Genomic DNA, 13,987 nt, shown 5'->3' with positions numbered 1-13,987 from the left:
GTTCAGGTTGCAGTAGCTCATGCATGTGCAAATCAGTGTTTAACCTTTGTAGGGTGCTAAACAGATTGGTCATAGCGTATAATGTACTTCTTTGCTTTTGTGATGGACTGTTTCTCTAACCCGCATGAGAGGTGAGGAGGAAGAAGTTTGAAATAGTAATTTTGTTAAGGCTTGTGTAGTCAGAAGGCTCAGAAGATAGAATTTGCAATTCTGCACCATGGTATACCATTTAGTCACCTTCTGATTGTGTAGCACCCAGAAGACTTTAAAAAAATATTTGTTTTAATGACCCCATTCACTCCCACCTCTCAGTCCACTGTCAGTGGACTGTTCTTTACGATAGTTGCCTGTAAGGTACAGCCTTTGCCAGCTGCAGAGCACTTCGACTTGATATTTAGATTGTTGTACAGTATGTGAAGCTAGTGGTACCTAATGTACTATCCCTGGGTATTTAGAAACTGGGTATTTAGGAAAAATAATGACAGGGAGAATGTTATACTGGAATATCTAGGTTTTTCTCTGAAATGTGTAAAAAGATATTTTTCTTAGTTTGATGTGGTTTATATAAGCATTTAAAACTTGGGAAGAGGAAATCAGATAAAGAAGAATAGAAGATTTTTTACTTAAAATTTACGTAAAAATTTTTGAGGAATGGGAGGCCTTAAGAGCAGGACATGTAAAATAAGATTGTGAAGGGTTTAATGGAAGGCCTTGCTTAATTTTGATTAGAACTGTTCAGGTGTATTTGGTGACTTGAGCTTGGTGAGGAAGAAAACTGGGTTATCTTGAGTAGCAGTTGTTAGGGAGGCCAGAAGCAGGTGTCGATTTGGGAGATGCTGCTTTTGGTATTCCAGATGTCCATACCTAAATTGCAGGGATTGAGATGCAGGAAAATTTATCTATATCCGTAGACAGAAATAGTTACCTAGAATCAGTTACAAGCAGTCTCAAAAAGGGTCTAACTGTGTAAGCTGTTGATAAACCCATTTAAACTTTCTGACTTGAGGAGAAAATACCTCTTAATTTATGAATTGATGTGATAGGACTACCTCAACCATCAAAAAATATAAAGACTATACTTGTTTGTAGTGGAATGAAGTCTGAGAGTAAGACTAGTGAAGGGACATACTGCATTATTGTAACTAGAAAGGCAAATGGAGCTTTTTGCTATATGTAAAAGAAATACGCTTGTGGTGTCCTGAAATAGTTATCTGAAGTATGCTGTGATGCAGGCTGTGGGCAACTTGTCTTCTCCTCTGCCCTCTCCTTTCCCCTTCCACCTCCTTAGGATGCATATGATTGATTTATTTGAAAACATACATGGTGAACAGTCTTTCTTTTTTCCTTTAGGGACCAGTTACTCTCCACAAGAAAATTCACATAACCACAGTGCTCTTCATAGTTCAAATTCACATTCTACTAATCCCAGCAATAATCCAAGCAAAACTTCTGATGCAGTGAGTATTTGTGATTTGCGTTCATCCCTCTGTCACTCCAGTTTATACACATTATATTTTAATCATTTTGTCTAAAACAGGTGACATGTATATTACTTGCTTCATGGAATTCTCCAGCATCAGTGTTTATTTTATAAACATTTGTAAACCCAAGCTTCAGTTATTATATGTTGTAAAACTCTTCTAATTGATAATCATTAGAGCTTTGAGGTACCTGTTTTGAATTTTAAAATACTAGATTATTTAAATGAAGTAAATATAGAGAGAAATATTTTCCGTGAACTTGGGTAAATTCAGAGAAAGCGGTATGATTTTACTTATTTATGATGCGTTACACATTGTGAATTTTAGTCACTTTATACAAATTTTAGTAGTTAGGATGGTGTTTGTTAAAAATTTAGCTGAAAACAGAACAGATAAATTTGTGAATTATAGAGAAATTTTGAAAAGCTAATGAATTATTTTTGAGGAACTTTTAGGGTGCAAAAAACTAATGTTATCAATATCGATATTACTGTATCCCACTAAACATAGCATCAGATTTTGTTTCAGGGTTGATGGGAATAAAACAGAGGAAACTGTTGCAGAATGCAGCAGGAACATAGTGGTCACATCATTAAACTGTCAAAATGAAACATGCGTTTAGAGATGGTGTAAATGGAAAGCAGTGATATGGGTGGATATGAGTGAGGATGCCATGTAGTTTTAAAGGTGATAGAAGCTTTTAAATTTGTGTACTCAAACTCTCAAGTAGTCTTTTGTCCAACACTGTTTGTATTTTAAAGGCTTATGATTCTGCGGATGATTGGTCTGAACACATCAGCTCTTCAGGCAAAAAGTACTACTACAACTGCAGAACAGAAGTTTCACAATGGGAAAAACCAAAAGAGTGGCTGGAAAGGTATATGTGTGTGCCTGTTTTCATTGTATAAAGACCAAATATTCTTAAGCTCATTTAAGAGCAGTTGAGCTTATCTAACAGATTACTGCTATAAAAGATTGTGGTCCAAGACTACTGTGTTCTTACCCATAGCATGACCTTCAGCACTTGTTATATCCCTTGATGATCCAAAGCTGGGGCAAGGGGGAAGTATGGTTGGTTTGTTGTTGTGTGTGGTGTGTTTTTTGTTTTGTGTATGTGTGTGTCTTGTTTTGTGGGGTGACGGGTTTGCTTGTTTGGTTTTGTTTTGTTTTTTCAGCGTTAACTGAACAGTTGTACTGGGGGCTTTGACAAGCACTGGTATAAGGAAGCAGTAGCTGGAGTTTGCCTACCCCATCTGTAGCAGAAAGCACTTAGAATAGTGTAATTCATCTCATCTAACTTTGCCTGTGGAAAGTGTTACATTATTAGATGGTGTAAGTTCTTACTTAACGTATGTTTTCTTTTCTTTAGAGAGCAGAGACAAAAAGAAGCAAGCAAAATGTCAGTTAACAGTTTTCCGAAAGACAGGGATTACAGAAGAGAGGTGATGCAGGCAGCAGCTGCCAGTGGGTTTGCCAGTGGAAGTATGTGGTTTCTTTACAATAATATATTCTTGCCTTATTTGCATTACTGTTTTCTTTTCCAAACTTGAAAAAAAAAAAACCCTCTTTCCTTAGCTGTTTTTCTCACCTTTTTCTATAAAAAGGCCAAAGTGAATAGCACAGACAGCTCTCCCAAATGTTGTTTCTTAAAATAACTTTGAGCCTTTAATGGTACAACGCTTGCTTAATGCTTCTCATGGTACTGATCCTTTTTGGAGCTTTTCCTGCCTAATTTTCCTTTATAAGTAGTTATTGAAACAACTTGCATGGTTTATGGTATAGTTGGACTGTTATGATCATTGAGACCTGTCAATTTTGTATTCTAAGCTTAAAAACAGAGATGCAGAAATCTCTTCTAAAACCTTGATTTCACATTTAGTGGATGATGATATCAGCATTTTCAGAGACTTATGTATGTTATTGAAAGTGTACTTTTGCCATGCTAATTCTCTTAGCAAAGGCTTTCCTAGACTATGAATTACTATTACCTGGAATGTTTTTTTTTTAAATATTTGTTAAGGTTTTCTGGGAGATGGTTATACTGTGAGATTCTTTCTGTGTGATGGTGTAGTTTGGGTGAATTTGTAGCATAGTTCTCATGGTGGTTTAAAAGTAAAATCCTAAGTATTAACCTTCCCCCATAAGTTACTTGGGACTTGACAAGGCAAAGACGTATAAAGGGCTGGCGCTTGTGTGTTGAAACAGACTGCATATGCTAAAACACTGTGTATGCTGCAAAAAGACAGCAGAAAGGCATATTGCAGTAATTATTTGGTTTGTGACAGGTGAAAATCTAGGATTTTATTAAAATAATTATATTTGCTTGGTATGTTCTCTGTGTAACATAGTTTAATGTCTGTGTGACAAATGCAGATTAGTCACTCATTTAATATAGTCGTCTTGAATTAACTCAATTGAAAGTAAATTCTTTGTAGTAGTACTTAAGTGACTTGAAGTGGAATTCTTTGAAGACTAGAACTTGAAACTATTAAATTATACTTGGATGTTCAGGATTTTCAATGAACAAAAGAAAAATGGCACAAATTAATCTCTTCACACTAAGTGTAAGATGGAAATAATAGATTTTGATTTAGATTTTTTAGGAGACTTCAAAAGTTAACTTGACTGTAACACTTGTTATAAAGCAGCCTTTCATCAAAACACACTGCTTAACTGGAACTCTAAATCAAGCGAAGGTCAGAGAAAATGCGTTTTGTCAGTGAGTAAAATTAAATTTTGCCTCTTTTGATGCTGATCTACTTGAGTCTTTTTTTTTTAATGATAAGTTCAATCAGTTCTAGTTGTTGATGTGCAGCTGTATTAATCAAGGTCACTACAATCTTAGACCAGTTTCTAATTTGATCTTTCTTTCTTATTGCAACGTTACTTGGGGAATCCTGAATAAAGTGGAAGACAAGCATTCCAGTGACGCCAGTAATATGCTCCCACAGAATATTTTATCTCAGACAAGCAGGCACAATGACAGAGACTACAGACTGCCAAGAGCAGAGACTCACAGTAGTTCTACTCCAGTACAGCATCCCATCAAACCAGTGGTTCATCCAACTGCTACCCCAAGCACTGTTCCTCCTAGTCCATTTTCTCTACAATCTGATCACCAGCCAAAGAAAACCTTTGATGCTAATGGAGCATCTACTTTATCAAAACTGCCTACATCCACATCTTCCATCCCTGCACAGAAAACAGAGAGAAAAGGTATGTCTAATGAAATTTCTTCTAGTATTTAAGGCGATGCATTGCATTTGTGTTGCTTGTTCAAAGTATGTTAGTTCTAGAATTCAAAGATATTTTTGTGTTTATTGTGTGTGTTTAGAACCCAGTTACTGTTTTGATGTGTTTATTTCCCTTTAAATCCTTTTTTCTGTATCTTACACAACTTCAAATTGACACCACAATATTTGCCATTTATGGCTTTTTCTGCAAATTGTAATTTTAAATGATAATTTGAAAGATATATTTTACTAGGACATACTTTAGTTTTTGTCCTCCCTCATGTTGTTTTGGATCTTTGCCATTATTTGAGTTCTTAACAGAGGTGTAGTTAGACCATTTGAAAGTCATTTTGGACCATTATATTTTATGAACTGCTGTTACTGTTTGGAATGCCAGTGTCAAACTTTTCAATAAGCACAAGTGCAATGCTTACAGAACGCAACAGAGATTTCTTCATGTCTGTGACAGCTACTTTTTTGATCTGTGTCTTGACATACTGATCTTTAGTTCCGAAGCTGCTGAAAGTTTGTGTTGCTGTACACTATGTAGCAGAAAAATTTAGTCATCAAGTGAAATCAGGACTTCGCTGTGCATTGTTTGGGACCTTCAAAAGTCTGTATTTTAATTGGATTTACTTCATTATTGGGGAAGAAAAGAAGATGGTGAGAATGGAGATGTGTGTTATTAGTGGCAGTGTGATACTTTGATATAGTCAAGTTCTTAGAGATAAATTTGTACAAGAAAATTCTAATTTGGGGGCTGTTGGAGGGGGAAAAAGTAATTTTTGATCAACATGTCTGCTTTTAATTAAAATATTGATTAATTAGTATGACACTGAATTCTTTTTTGAAAGATCGCTTGTTGCCCTGTTGATATTTCCAAGTCTGTCTAATTACAGAAGAGGAATGCAGTGCTAAAAAGAAGACCAAAAAGACTTGAATCTGTCATTGGTCTTATACTCTGTGTTTGCTTTCCTGCCTTCCACTTTTCTTTATCACAGAATTCCAACTGTTACACAGAGCTAAGTGCACTTGGCCATCCAAAATATCCAAAATACCATACATTGGTAAATACTACAGCATGAAAATCGTGCATATGAAGAATTTCTGTTCAATACAGTAAAGCAAGAAGTGTCCCCTTTTGTGGTTCTTAAACTGAATACTGTAGTTACCTGCTTCAGTTCAGCCTCCATGTCTTGATTGCAGTTTGATGCATTTTAAACACGACATTGCAAAACACCCATGTCCTGTGTTCTCTCCTTTAGCCTGTCTTCTCTATTTTCATTATTAACTTTAAAATATCCTCCAAGTAACCCCTTATTATTACTTAGTTCTGGCATGTTCTTTATTCCTGTTTGGTGTGTGATCCAACTTCAGACTGGATATATTCTTTCCCTGCTTTACTGCATACCTTTATTAGTTGCTTGCACTTAAATTGAGCAACTGAATCTTGCTGCAATTGAAGGAATTTCCCATTGTGACAACTGCTACAAATGTTGGCAGGGAGTTCCGGTATTTCTTATGTAAGACGTTCATTTGAGAGCACACAATTGGGTCTGAATAGTGAAAATGATCACACAGGGTGGTCTTGACACCGTAAATCTTACTGTAGAGTCTATGTTACTATGGATGGTTCCATATTAAATAACCAGTTAATTTCTCTGTTCTTGTGTAGGTTTTTAAAGATCATATGGGTTAAATGGATAGATCCTCTATAATACTCTTGCCCCATTGATGTGTTTCATGGCACTTCATTGAAAGCAAATACAATACTTCCTGAGCTTTCAGACAAGATTAATTACAGAAAGTTAGTAAGTAATTGAATAATTAGAATAGAATGTTAGGCTTGAAGTACTTATTCCAGAATATGTGACTTTTCACATGTTGCTTGGATACCTCTTTTCTAACAGAAACAGAAAAATTCAGTGCCGCTTGTATCATAAGAGATCATTCAAAGAGTATATTCAGTAGTCTCACCATTTTTTTTGTGAATGGGCTTTTTTTTTTTTTTTTTTTTTTTTTTTTTTTTAGGTAAGAAATTTGACCAGTGTAATTTCTGTAGCATTTTATGTGTTTAAATTTAAAAGAAGGGAGGAGGCAATGCTGTATATTGGGATGTTGTTGGATAGTTTACTTCTGTTACTCATTTTTCCAGATGTGACTGAACCTGTAGTACTATAGGTATGCAGTGTTTAAAAGTATTGGTTTGTAGCTGTTATATAAAATGGGAAAAAAAAAGATAGAACAAAACCCAACATTGTCCTGAGACACTCAGTTCAGACAATCTTCTAAAAGTATCTTTGTAAAATTGGGAAATAATTTGAGGGGGTTATTTTTAAACTAGTAAAGGAAACAGCCTTTGATCTTTTTCTGTTCACCAGCTGTGCCATCCCTCTCTGTAATAGGAGGTAAAGCTGTATTTTTTGCTTATAAAAATAGCTTGGTCCAAATGACTGAATAGTATGTGCAGTAGTCCTTGCCTAAATGAGTTCTTGCTTCTTGTCAATGTGTTGCTGGCAGCCTTATGCCAGCATATATGTACCACTGTGTTAACAGTTCTGTTCTTAGCGTGTATTTCTTAATGCAGTAATAGTTGTGAAAAAGAAACAAGAAAAAAACACAAAAACCAACGACACCACTTTTTTCAGCTCAATCTCTTTTGCTGCAGGGGTATGTTGTAGGCCCGCAAGGAGATTGAATAAAATCCCTGGCTGAACTCTAGCTCAGCTGTTAGCGATAGTCCTCTGCCCTCAATGGCTGGCAGTAGTGGAGAGTTCCTGGGGAACTATTTGACCTCTACCCTTTGGTTTGAATGTTCCAGTCAGAATCTGCTGCTTCTGTTTGTGCTCACTGTGAGTGCTTTATGCAGGTAAAGTGTGGGGTTGCTTTTCCTACTTGTTTGGCTGCTTTATCTGTAGGGCACATCACATTTTCCTACTTTTAATTCAGTTACTGAATGAAATGTTGTATTGTCTGTATCTTAACAGTGTGTCTGTCTGTAGGATACTTCTTCTCACACCTTTCCTCCAAGCCCCATCAGGCAGCACTTCTCTTTCTAGTGCAGTAATACTTGAAATTTTCCTGACAAAAGTCAGCAAGCTGGGCAGTGCACCTCTGGGTGGGTTGTGACCCTGGTGCTGGCGGATTAAAGTGGTTGGTCAGTGACAACTGAGCTTTTTCCTCATCCTTTTCTCACCCTGTGGTTTTCTTACTTGTAACACTTGCTAGTCCATAGCAGTCAGTTATTAACATTGCTTCTGGTATTGTTGCATCCTCTTTGGCTGAGTTTTGCAGTTTTAAGTATATTACACAATTGATACAGTAGCTAGAAAAAAAATGACACTATCAAGACTGTTAGAGGTTTCTTCCAGTATTTTATACTTGTTTGCTACACATTGATGTTACATCTGTTTTGGCAGCAGAGATAAAATATGAAAATGCAGTTTTAAGACTGAAGTAATCCAAATGAGCTTTTTTGTATTTAGGACAATTTTAGTTTATTTGAGAACCCAGTCACTGTTATTGCCATGGTTTCATTTGGCCAAATGTGTTTAGAAAATGCATTGCTTTTAAATTTTTATATATATTGATGTGGTTTCAAGTCCTTAGTGGATCAGAACTGAACTATCTAAAAAGGTAATTGTGACTCACTAACATAGAGAACTTGGTTGGTGGGTTGTACACTTAAGGTACTTCAGCACAGATGAATGTGTTATGATTCTTAATCATCAGCAGTAAATCAAACGGTTCAGTTAGTGGTTCTAGGTGGTAGTTGTTTAATCGGTATAGCAGAGGTGAGGTTTATGGGGCAACAAGGCATTGGATTTCTGAAAATTTTGTAATGCAGTTTTCTTCCCACAGAGAGCAGAGTGTGAGAGCACAGGTGCATGACTGCTGGCTTAGGCTCTCAATAGAGTGTTTGGGTAATATTGTAGTGTTGAATCTGAGGGAGTTTGAATGCATTGGTTTAAATGGCATAAAAATTACATCAGTAATAAAAGCTATTGGAACACTCAGAGGGTCACATTTGGGAATTATCCAGTCAATGGTAGTGGGTAATTTCCATGTAATTTAAAAAAATCTTTGTTGAAATAAATCAGCTGTCCCTATATGTGGAAGAATAAGAGCAAGCTATATATAGGAGTATTTTAAAGCTACTTGTTGTATATGAAGTACAAGTATGTTATTGTGAGGAGGAGGACTGTAAAGGAAGTTATTGCACAAAAAATGCATTACCTCTTTTTGTTTCTTTCTTCCCCACTCACTTCTCTGTCACACTGACATGCCTGAATAACTTGGCACACCATGGGTGAGAAGGGAGCAAGGAGGTACTGGCAACAAAAACTCCAGGAACTCCAGCAGGTAGAATGGAGCCACTGAGGCACAACAGCCGAGCAGGAGTGTTGGTGTCGAGTGCTCTTTGTTGAGAGCAGCTGAACGGTCCAAAGACTTAGTTTTTCACCCCTTCTGCATTAGACCTGGTGTGAATAACTTTAACTGTAACATAAATAGGCTGAGAACCGCCTTCCAGAATGACATTCAGAGCAAAAGTTCTTATAATAAGGGGCAGAGGTTGACGACAGTGAGATTCAGCAGCATTTTAATACACTGCCTCGGACTCTGAGGAGCTAAGCATTTGCCTTCTTGTATCTGGGTTGTAACTGAAGAATGTTACGGCACAACTGCTGTGATATTTTTTCTGAAAGGATTACTTGGCCTTATTATTAAAATTCACACTACTTGGAAATATACAGTGTAATGTTTCCATTCTGACATCATGTTTCTGGGGCAAGCAGCAGCCTCCACTTTACTTCAGATACCTCTTTGAAAAACCTCCTGCAAAGACACACCTGTGCTGTGCAGGCGCTTGTCATAGAGAATACTGCCTGATAACTTGACTTATCTCCTGTTTGTCCGAAAGATGTGATCGCAGGTCACACTCCAGCAGAGAAAGCTCTTTCCTAATCATTGTGGTCTTCAAAAATTTTCATGATAAAGAGGTTTGTTCCTGCTCCATTTTAATTTAAAAACAACTAACATTTCTTCACATTAATTTAATCTCCACATCTACTTGTTTTACTTTGCCATCTAATTAGGGTTTTTTTTGGATGACTTTATTTCTTGCTCTTTTTTCTTCCCCATATGATTAAAGTTGACAGTCCAGAAACTCGGTTAGTTATATATTGTAGTTCTGAATGTAGGCTGCATCTAAGCTTGGTGATGTGGTTGTCAGGAAGTATACAAGTATACTGTATTTTCATATTGTTGCAACAAAGTGAATGGATTATTTTTTTAAAAGTTTTTTAAAAGCTTCAGAAGTGGAAACTTTTTTTTAACATCACTAAAATAATTTAGAAAATAATCTATTTTTTATTTATTCAGAGGAAGAGTTAAAACGTAAATTTTAATTAACACAATTTTCAGCAGTTCAGACGGTCACGGCAGGCTCTGTTCTGCTTTGGGGTTTAATTTTTTGCTATTATTTAGAAAGTTTTCCTTGGGACTTTCATGATAATAGCTGAAATTTTATGTGAGGTTGATGAACCATATTCATAGCAATTGTATGGAAATCGGTGTTGACAGTGAGGAGGCTGCAGAGTTGCTGTGTTCTATAGCAGGCAACTTCAGTCATTGTTTAAGACTTCTACTGGCCTTGCAGCATAGTTCATATTTTCTTTAAGACATAGACCAAATTTCTGTTTTCTGTTTGTAAAATTCCAGTTGTATGTTCCAGAATTAGTCTCATTGATGGTTCACATTAGGTTTATGAATAACTGCTGTGTAATCCAAAGCCTTATTTTACAATAATACTGTGGATTGCTTGTTGATGAACATGAACTTGTTGTTGAAACAGGTGTCAAGACCAGTGTATCAGTTGTAAAACTAAAGGACGTAGGTTTGTAAAGGTATTTGCCTTTTCTCAGTATGCTGAGTGCATTTCGGCTGTGTTTCATGATGGCTGAGGCTTCAAATGCATTTAAGAACTACAAGACTGTATTTTTTTTAAATCCTAGTAAATGTGTCAGAAACTAGGAAATGGCTTTTCAGTGTTGAAAAGTAAACTGTGTGGCAAAACATACAATGAAGCAATCTCTCAAAGATGATCAGAGGAAGGGAATGAGGGAAGAAAAGGAGGGAGTGAGAAGTTTCTGCTGCTGTTTGTGGGAAAATGCAGGAGAAATGCTCACACCCCAGGGAGTGATACCTGAGGATTTTTGTGAAAAACATTTAATCTTCAGGAGTTTTGACTACTTGCCTTAACTTTAAGGGTGAAACTTGCAAGTTCTGTATAGCATCATAAATTAAACCAGTTTTAAACCTTTGCAATTAGATTATACAAGAATGGATATGTAGTATTTAGAGACTTTGTTTTATCAGCAGTATTTCTTTGATTTATTTCTGTGAAATCAAATGTCTAGTCTGGACATCATGGTTGGTTTAAGTTAAGGTAATGAAAGTTGTGATTAAACAGATCTGCAGTCTATATTTTTTAGTATGTTTTCCTTACAAAAAAGTTTCCCTTTATAGAGAAGAAAATATCCATTCAGGCTATTTAATGCAAACAAGAAATACTTGTATTTCCACAAATAATTTTTGCATATTTTTTTAGCAGAAACAGGTTTATACCCTTTATTTCACTATTAATAGCTTAAGTCGTTTAATTTGTGAAGTGCAGTAATGGTCTGAGCATTCATTGTATTCTACATCCTCTGTGATGTTAAATAGCAGTCATGGTGTACATGTAGATTGTCATGATCACAGAGATGTATTCTTTCACAACCTTCGGACTGTTTGTTTTGTAAAATTAACCATCTGAAAAGATCAAAATGTTAGCGTTAGACACCATCCTTTTCTCACATTGTTTTCTCTAGGTGTTCAGTCTGGGTGAATGTACAAGAAATATCTTTCACAGATATATTTTAACGTACACTTAAAATACCTGCAGTAATACATCTACAGAATAGTGTCTCCATATGATCTAAGATAATTGGACTGTGTTGTGTTGATGTAATTCAGTTTGCATTTTTATAGCAGAGGAAGTCCCCCAAACTAACCTACTCTTACCTCTTGGAATTCAATGGTTTTGTGTAACATATTTTGACTCATTTTATTCAAGAAAAGAGCAAATACCCACAAGTAGTCCTATGGTGTGTCTTCACTGCTTTGTTAGCTCAAGTTTGCCTTTGATTCAGTTTATTTTGTGTTCAAAACTGCTTCCAGCTGTTTTGGTGTGGTTTGAAGCTCAGGTATTGCTGAAGTACATTAATAATATAGTAATGTGTTGCTTCTTTACTTAAAATAACTCAATCTAACTGTGAAGACAAGCCTGACTATATTAAATATGTTTCAAAATTATTACTGGCAGTTGCATAGGTTTTTTTGTTGGTTTGTTTGGTTGTTTTCTGTTTTATTTGTTTTTAAATGAGGATGTTTTGTTGAGTTTGTTTGAGAGTTGTTGTAAGGTTCTCAAAACCACAGGGTAGGAGACTTGTACATAGAAGTATTAACACGCCTCAGTGTGCTTAATTCCCTTGCTTTTGTCTGCCAGTGTATCTTGTTTTCCTTATTCGGACTGTGACAGATCCAAGTTCAGTTTAAACTTTGCATGTTTTTGTTTAGTATGATAAGATTCTTGTTTGTTTCATGTCTGACCTGCAGTTGTCTTAATAAGTTTACTCTGAACATCATAGTGTAAGATTTTGTGTGTAACACTTCTATAACAAAGACTTGTACTAGTGACATTGTTTTAAGGGGGCTAATAACTAATCTGCTGTCCTAGTCACATGTTACTGAAAACCATAAAAAATAATTTCTAACTGCTTTTTTTCTGTCTTCAGTCTTTAACGCTTCCTGTTCCTCCATAAGTTTTTCTTATGAAAGCTCCTGGCCAAATGACCAGGTCACTTTACAGATACATTGAAAGCAAACCCCTTGTCCTGAGGAGCTTGTGACTAGATAAGGCTGCCTCTTTTTTAGAAGTTTGCCTGAAACACCAAAATATTGCTGTTACAGCCTTGCAAGCTGTCAAATTTGGATTCTTTACCTTTTTTTTTCTGGTTTAAATTTCTCAACTGCTTGACTGGAAAAGTTTCTTTGGAGTATTTGTGACCTGTGGTGAACTATTTCTACGGTAACTGCATGGAAGCAAAATTCCCCTTTCTTCTCACTGAGATTTCTAATCTGATTTGGTTTATGTATTGATACTTAAGTAATTATTTTTTAGGGTTTTTCTCCAATTAGTCTTAAAAGTTGCAATTAAGGCTGTCACAAAACAAAAGCTTTTTGAGATTTTGTAACATTTTTATTATTCTTACATTAAAAAACAAACAAAAACAAAAACCCCACAAGACCTCTTCATTTTTCTTTTTTCCTAAAAGTCAGCTTCTTCGTACCTTGACCATCTCTCTGAGGGAGAGAGAAAAACAAACACACACAAAACACCTAAAACCCAACAACAAAACCAGAACAAGCCCACAAAGCAAAACCAAACACCACCACCCCCTGCCCCCCTCCCCAACAAACACCTTTGGAGTAAAATAATTTCCCAGCTAGTTATTTTAGCTTTCATTTGGATTTTTGCCTGAAATGTGGAATATCCATGTTGACATTCTGTGCCCAGTTTGAGGTGAATTTAAAATCCAGGTCTTTGATATTGTAGGCAAACATCCTGGGTGAGATCTTGGATCCATGTCCATCTTCCCACTCTTCGTCCAAGCTGTTTGGTGCCATAGAGATATTAGTCTTGACTGAATTTGGGGCCAGGATCTCTGATGGGGTTTAACAGGAATGAGAGAAGGGGAAACTAAAATTGAAATATGGTGGTCCAGGCTTCCTAAAGGAAGGATATTTGAGGTGACTGATGGTACACCTGTATTAAGTGGAAATAATTTCAGTGCAGGAGTTTCTCACAATACTGGAATGGAGGAGAAACTATCATGTTAACCAGAAGTCAAATTTAAAATTAATTAAATAACTCAAATTAATTAGGAAAAAATGCCATACAATATAATTGAATTTAAGTCCTAAGCATTTCTGTTGATAATAAGTGTTGATAGTTGCTAAAATGAGATTAATAAATAAAGGGCATAGGTCTTGATGTTTCAGGAGAAGCTGACAAGTTTGAGATGGATTATGGGCAGATACGTTTTTAGATGTTTTTCTAGTCTACAGTGGGGATATTAACAGCTCTTGTTTTACATTTCTAGTGCAGCTCATTAGCCTGTCTGAATCCTGAGCAATGTAGCTGGGTTGTGGATGATAGACTTGGTGTTT

At 36.0% G+C, this 13,987-nt stretch overlaps 1 protein-coding gene across 3 annotated transcripts in view; it reads left to right on the top strand.

Moving 5' to 3' along the window:
• Positions 1 to 13,987, top strand: part of WAC (WW domain containing adaptor with coiled-coil) — a 60,993-nt gene that overhangs the window by 24,205 nt on the left and 22,801 nt on the right. For all 3 annotated transcript variants that reach the window (XM_021290033.2, XM_005504191.4, XM_065050658.1), the window contains 4 exons: positions 1,351 to 1,457; positions 2,243 to 2,358; positions 2,851 to 2,963; positions 4,389 to 4,697. In XM_021290033.2, the coding sequence (XP_021145708.1) occupies positions 1,351 to 1,457; positions 2,243 to 2,358; positions 2,851 to 2,963; positions 4,389 to 4,697 (645 nt within the window). The remainder of the gene's footprint in view (positions 1 to 1,350; positions 1,458 to 2,242; positions 2,359 to 2,850; positions 2,964 to 4,388; positions 4,698 to 13,987) is intronic.

The sequence above is a fragment of the Columba livia genome, chromosome 2 (assembly GCF_036013475.1).
Source record: "Columba livia isolate bColLiv1 breed racing homer chromosome 2, bColLiv1.pat.W.v2, whole genome shotgun sequence".
Taxonomy (NCBI): Eukaryota; Metazoa; Chordata; class Aves; order Columbiformes; family Columbidae; genus Columba; species Columba livia.
The sequence above is the reverse complement of the archived record's forward strand: the minus strand, read 5'-3'. Positions and strand labels throughout refer to the sequence as shown.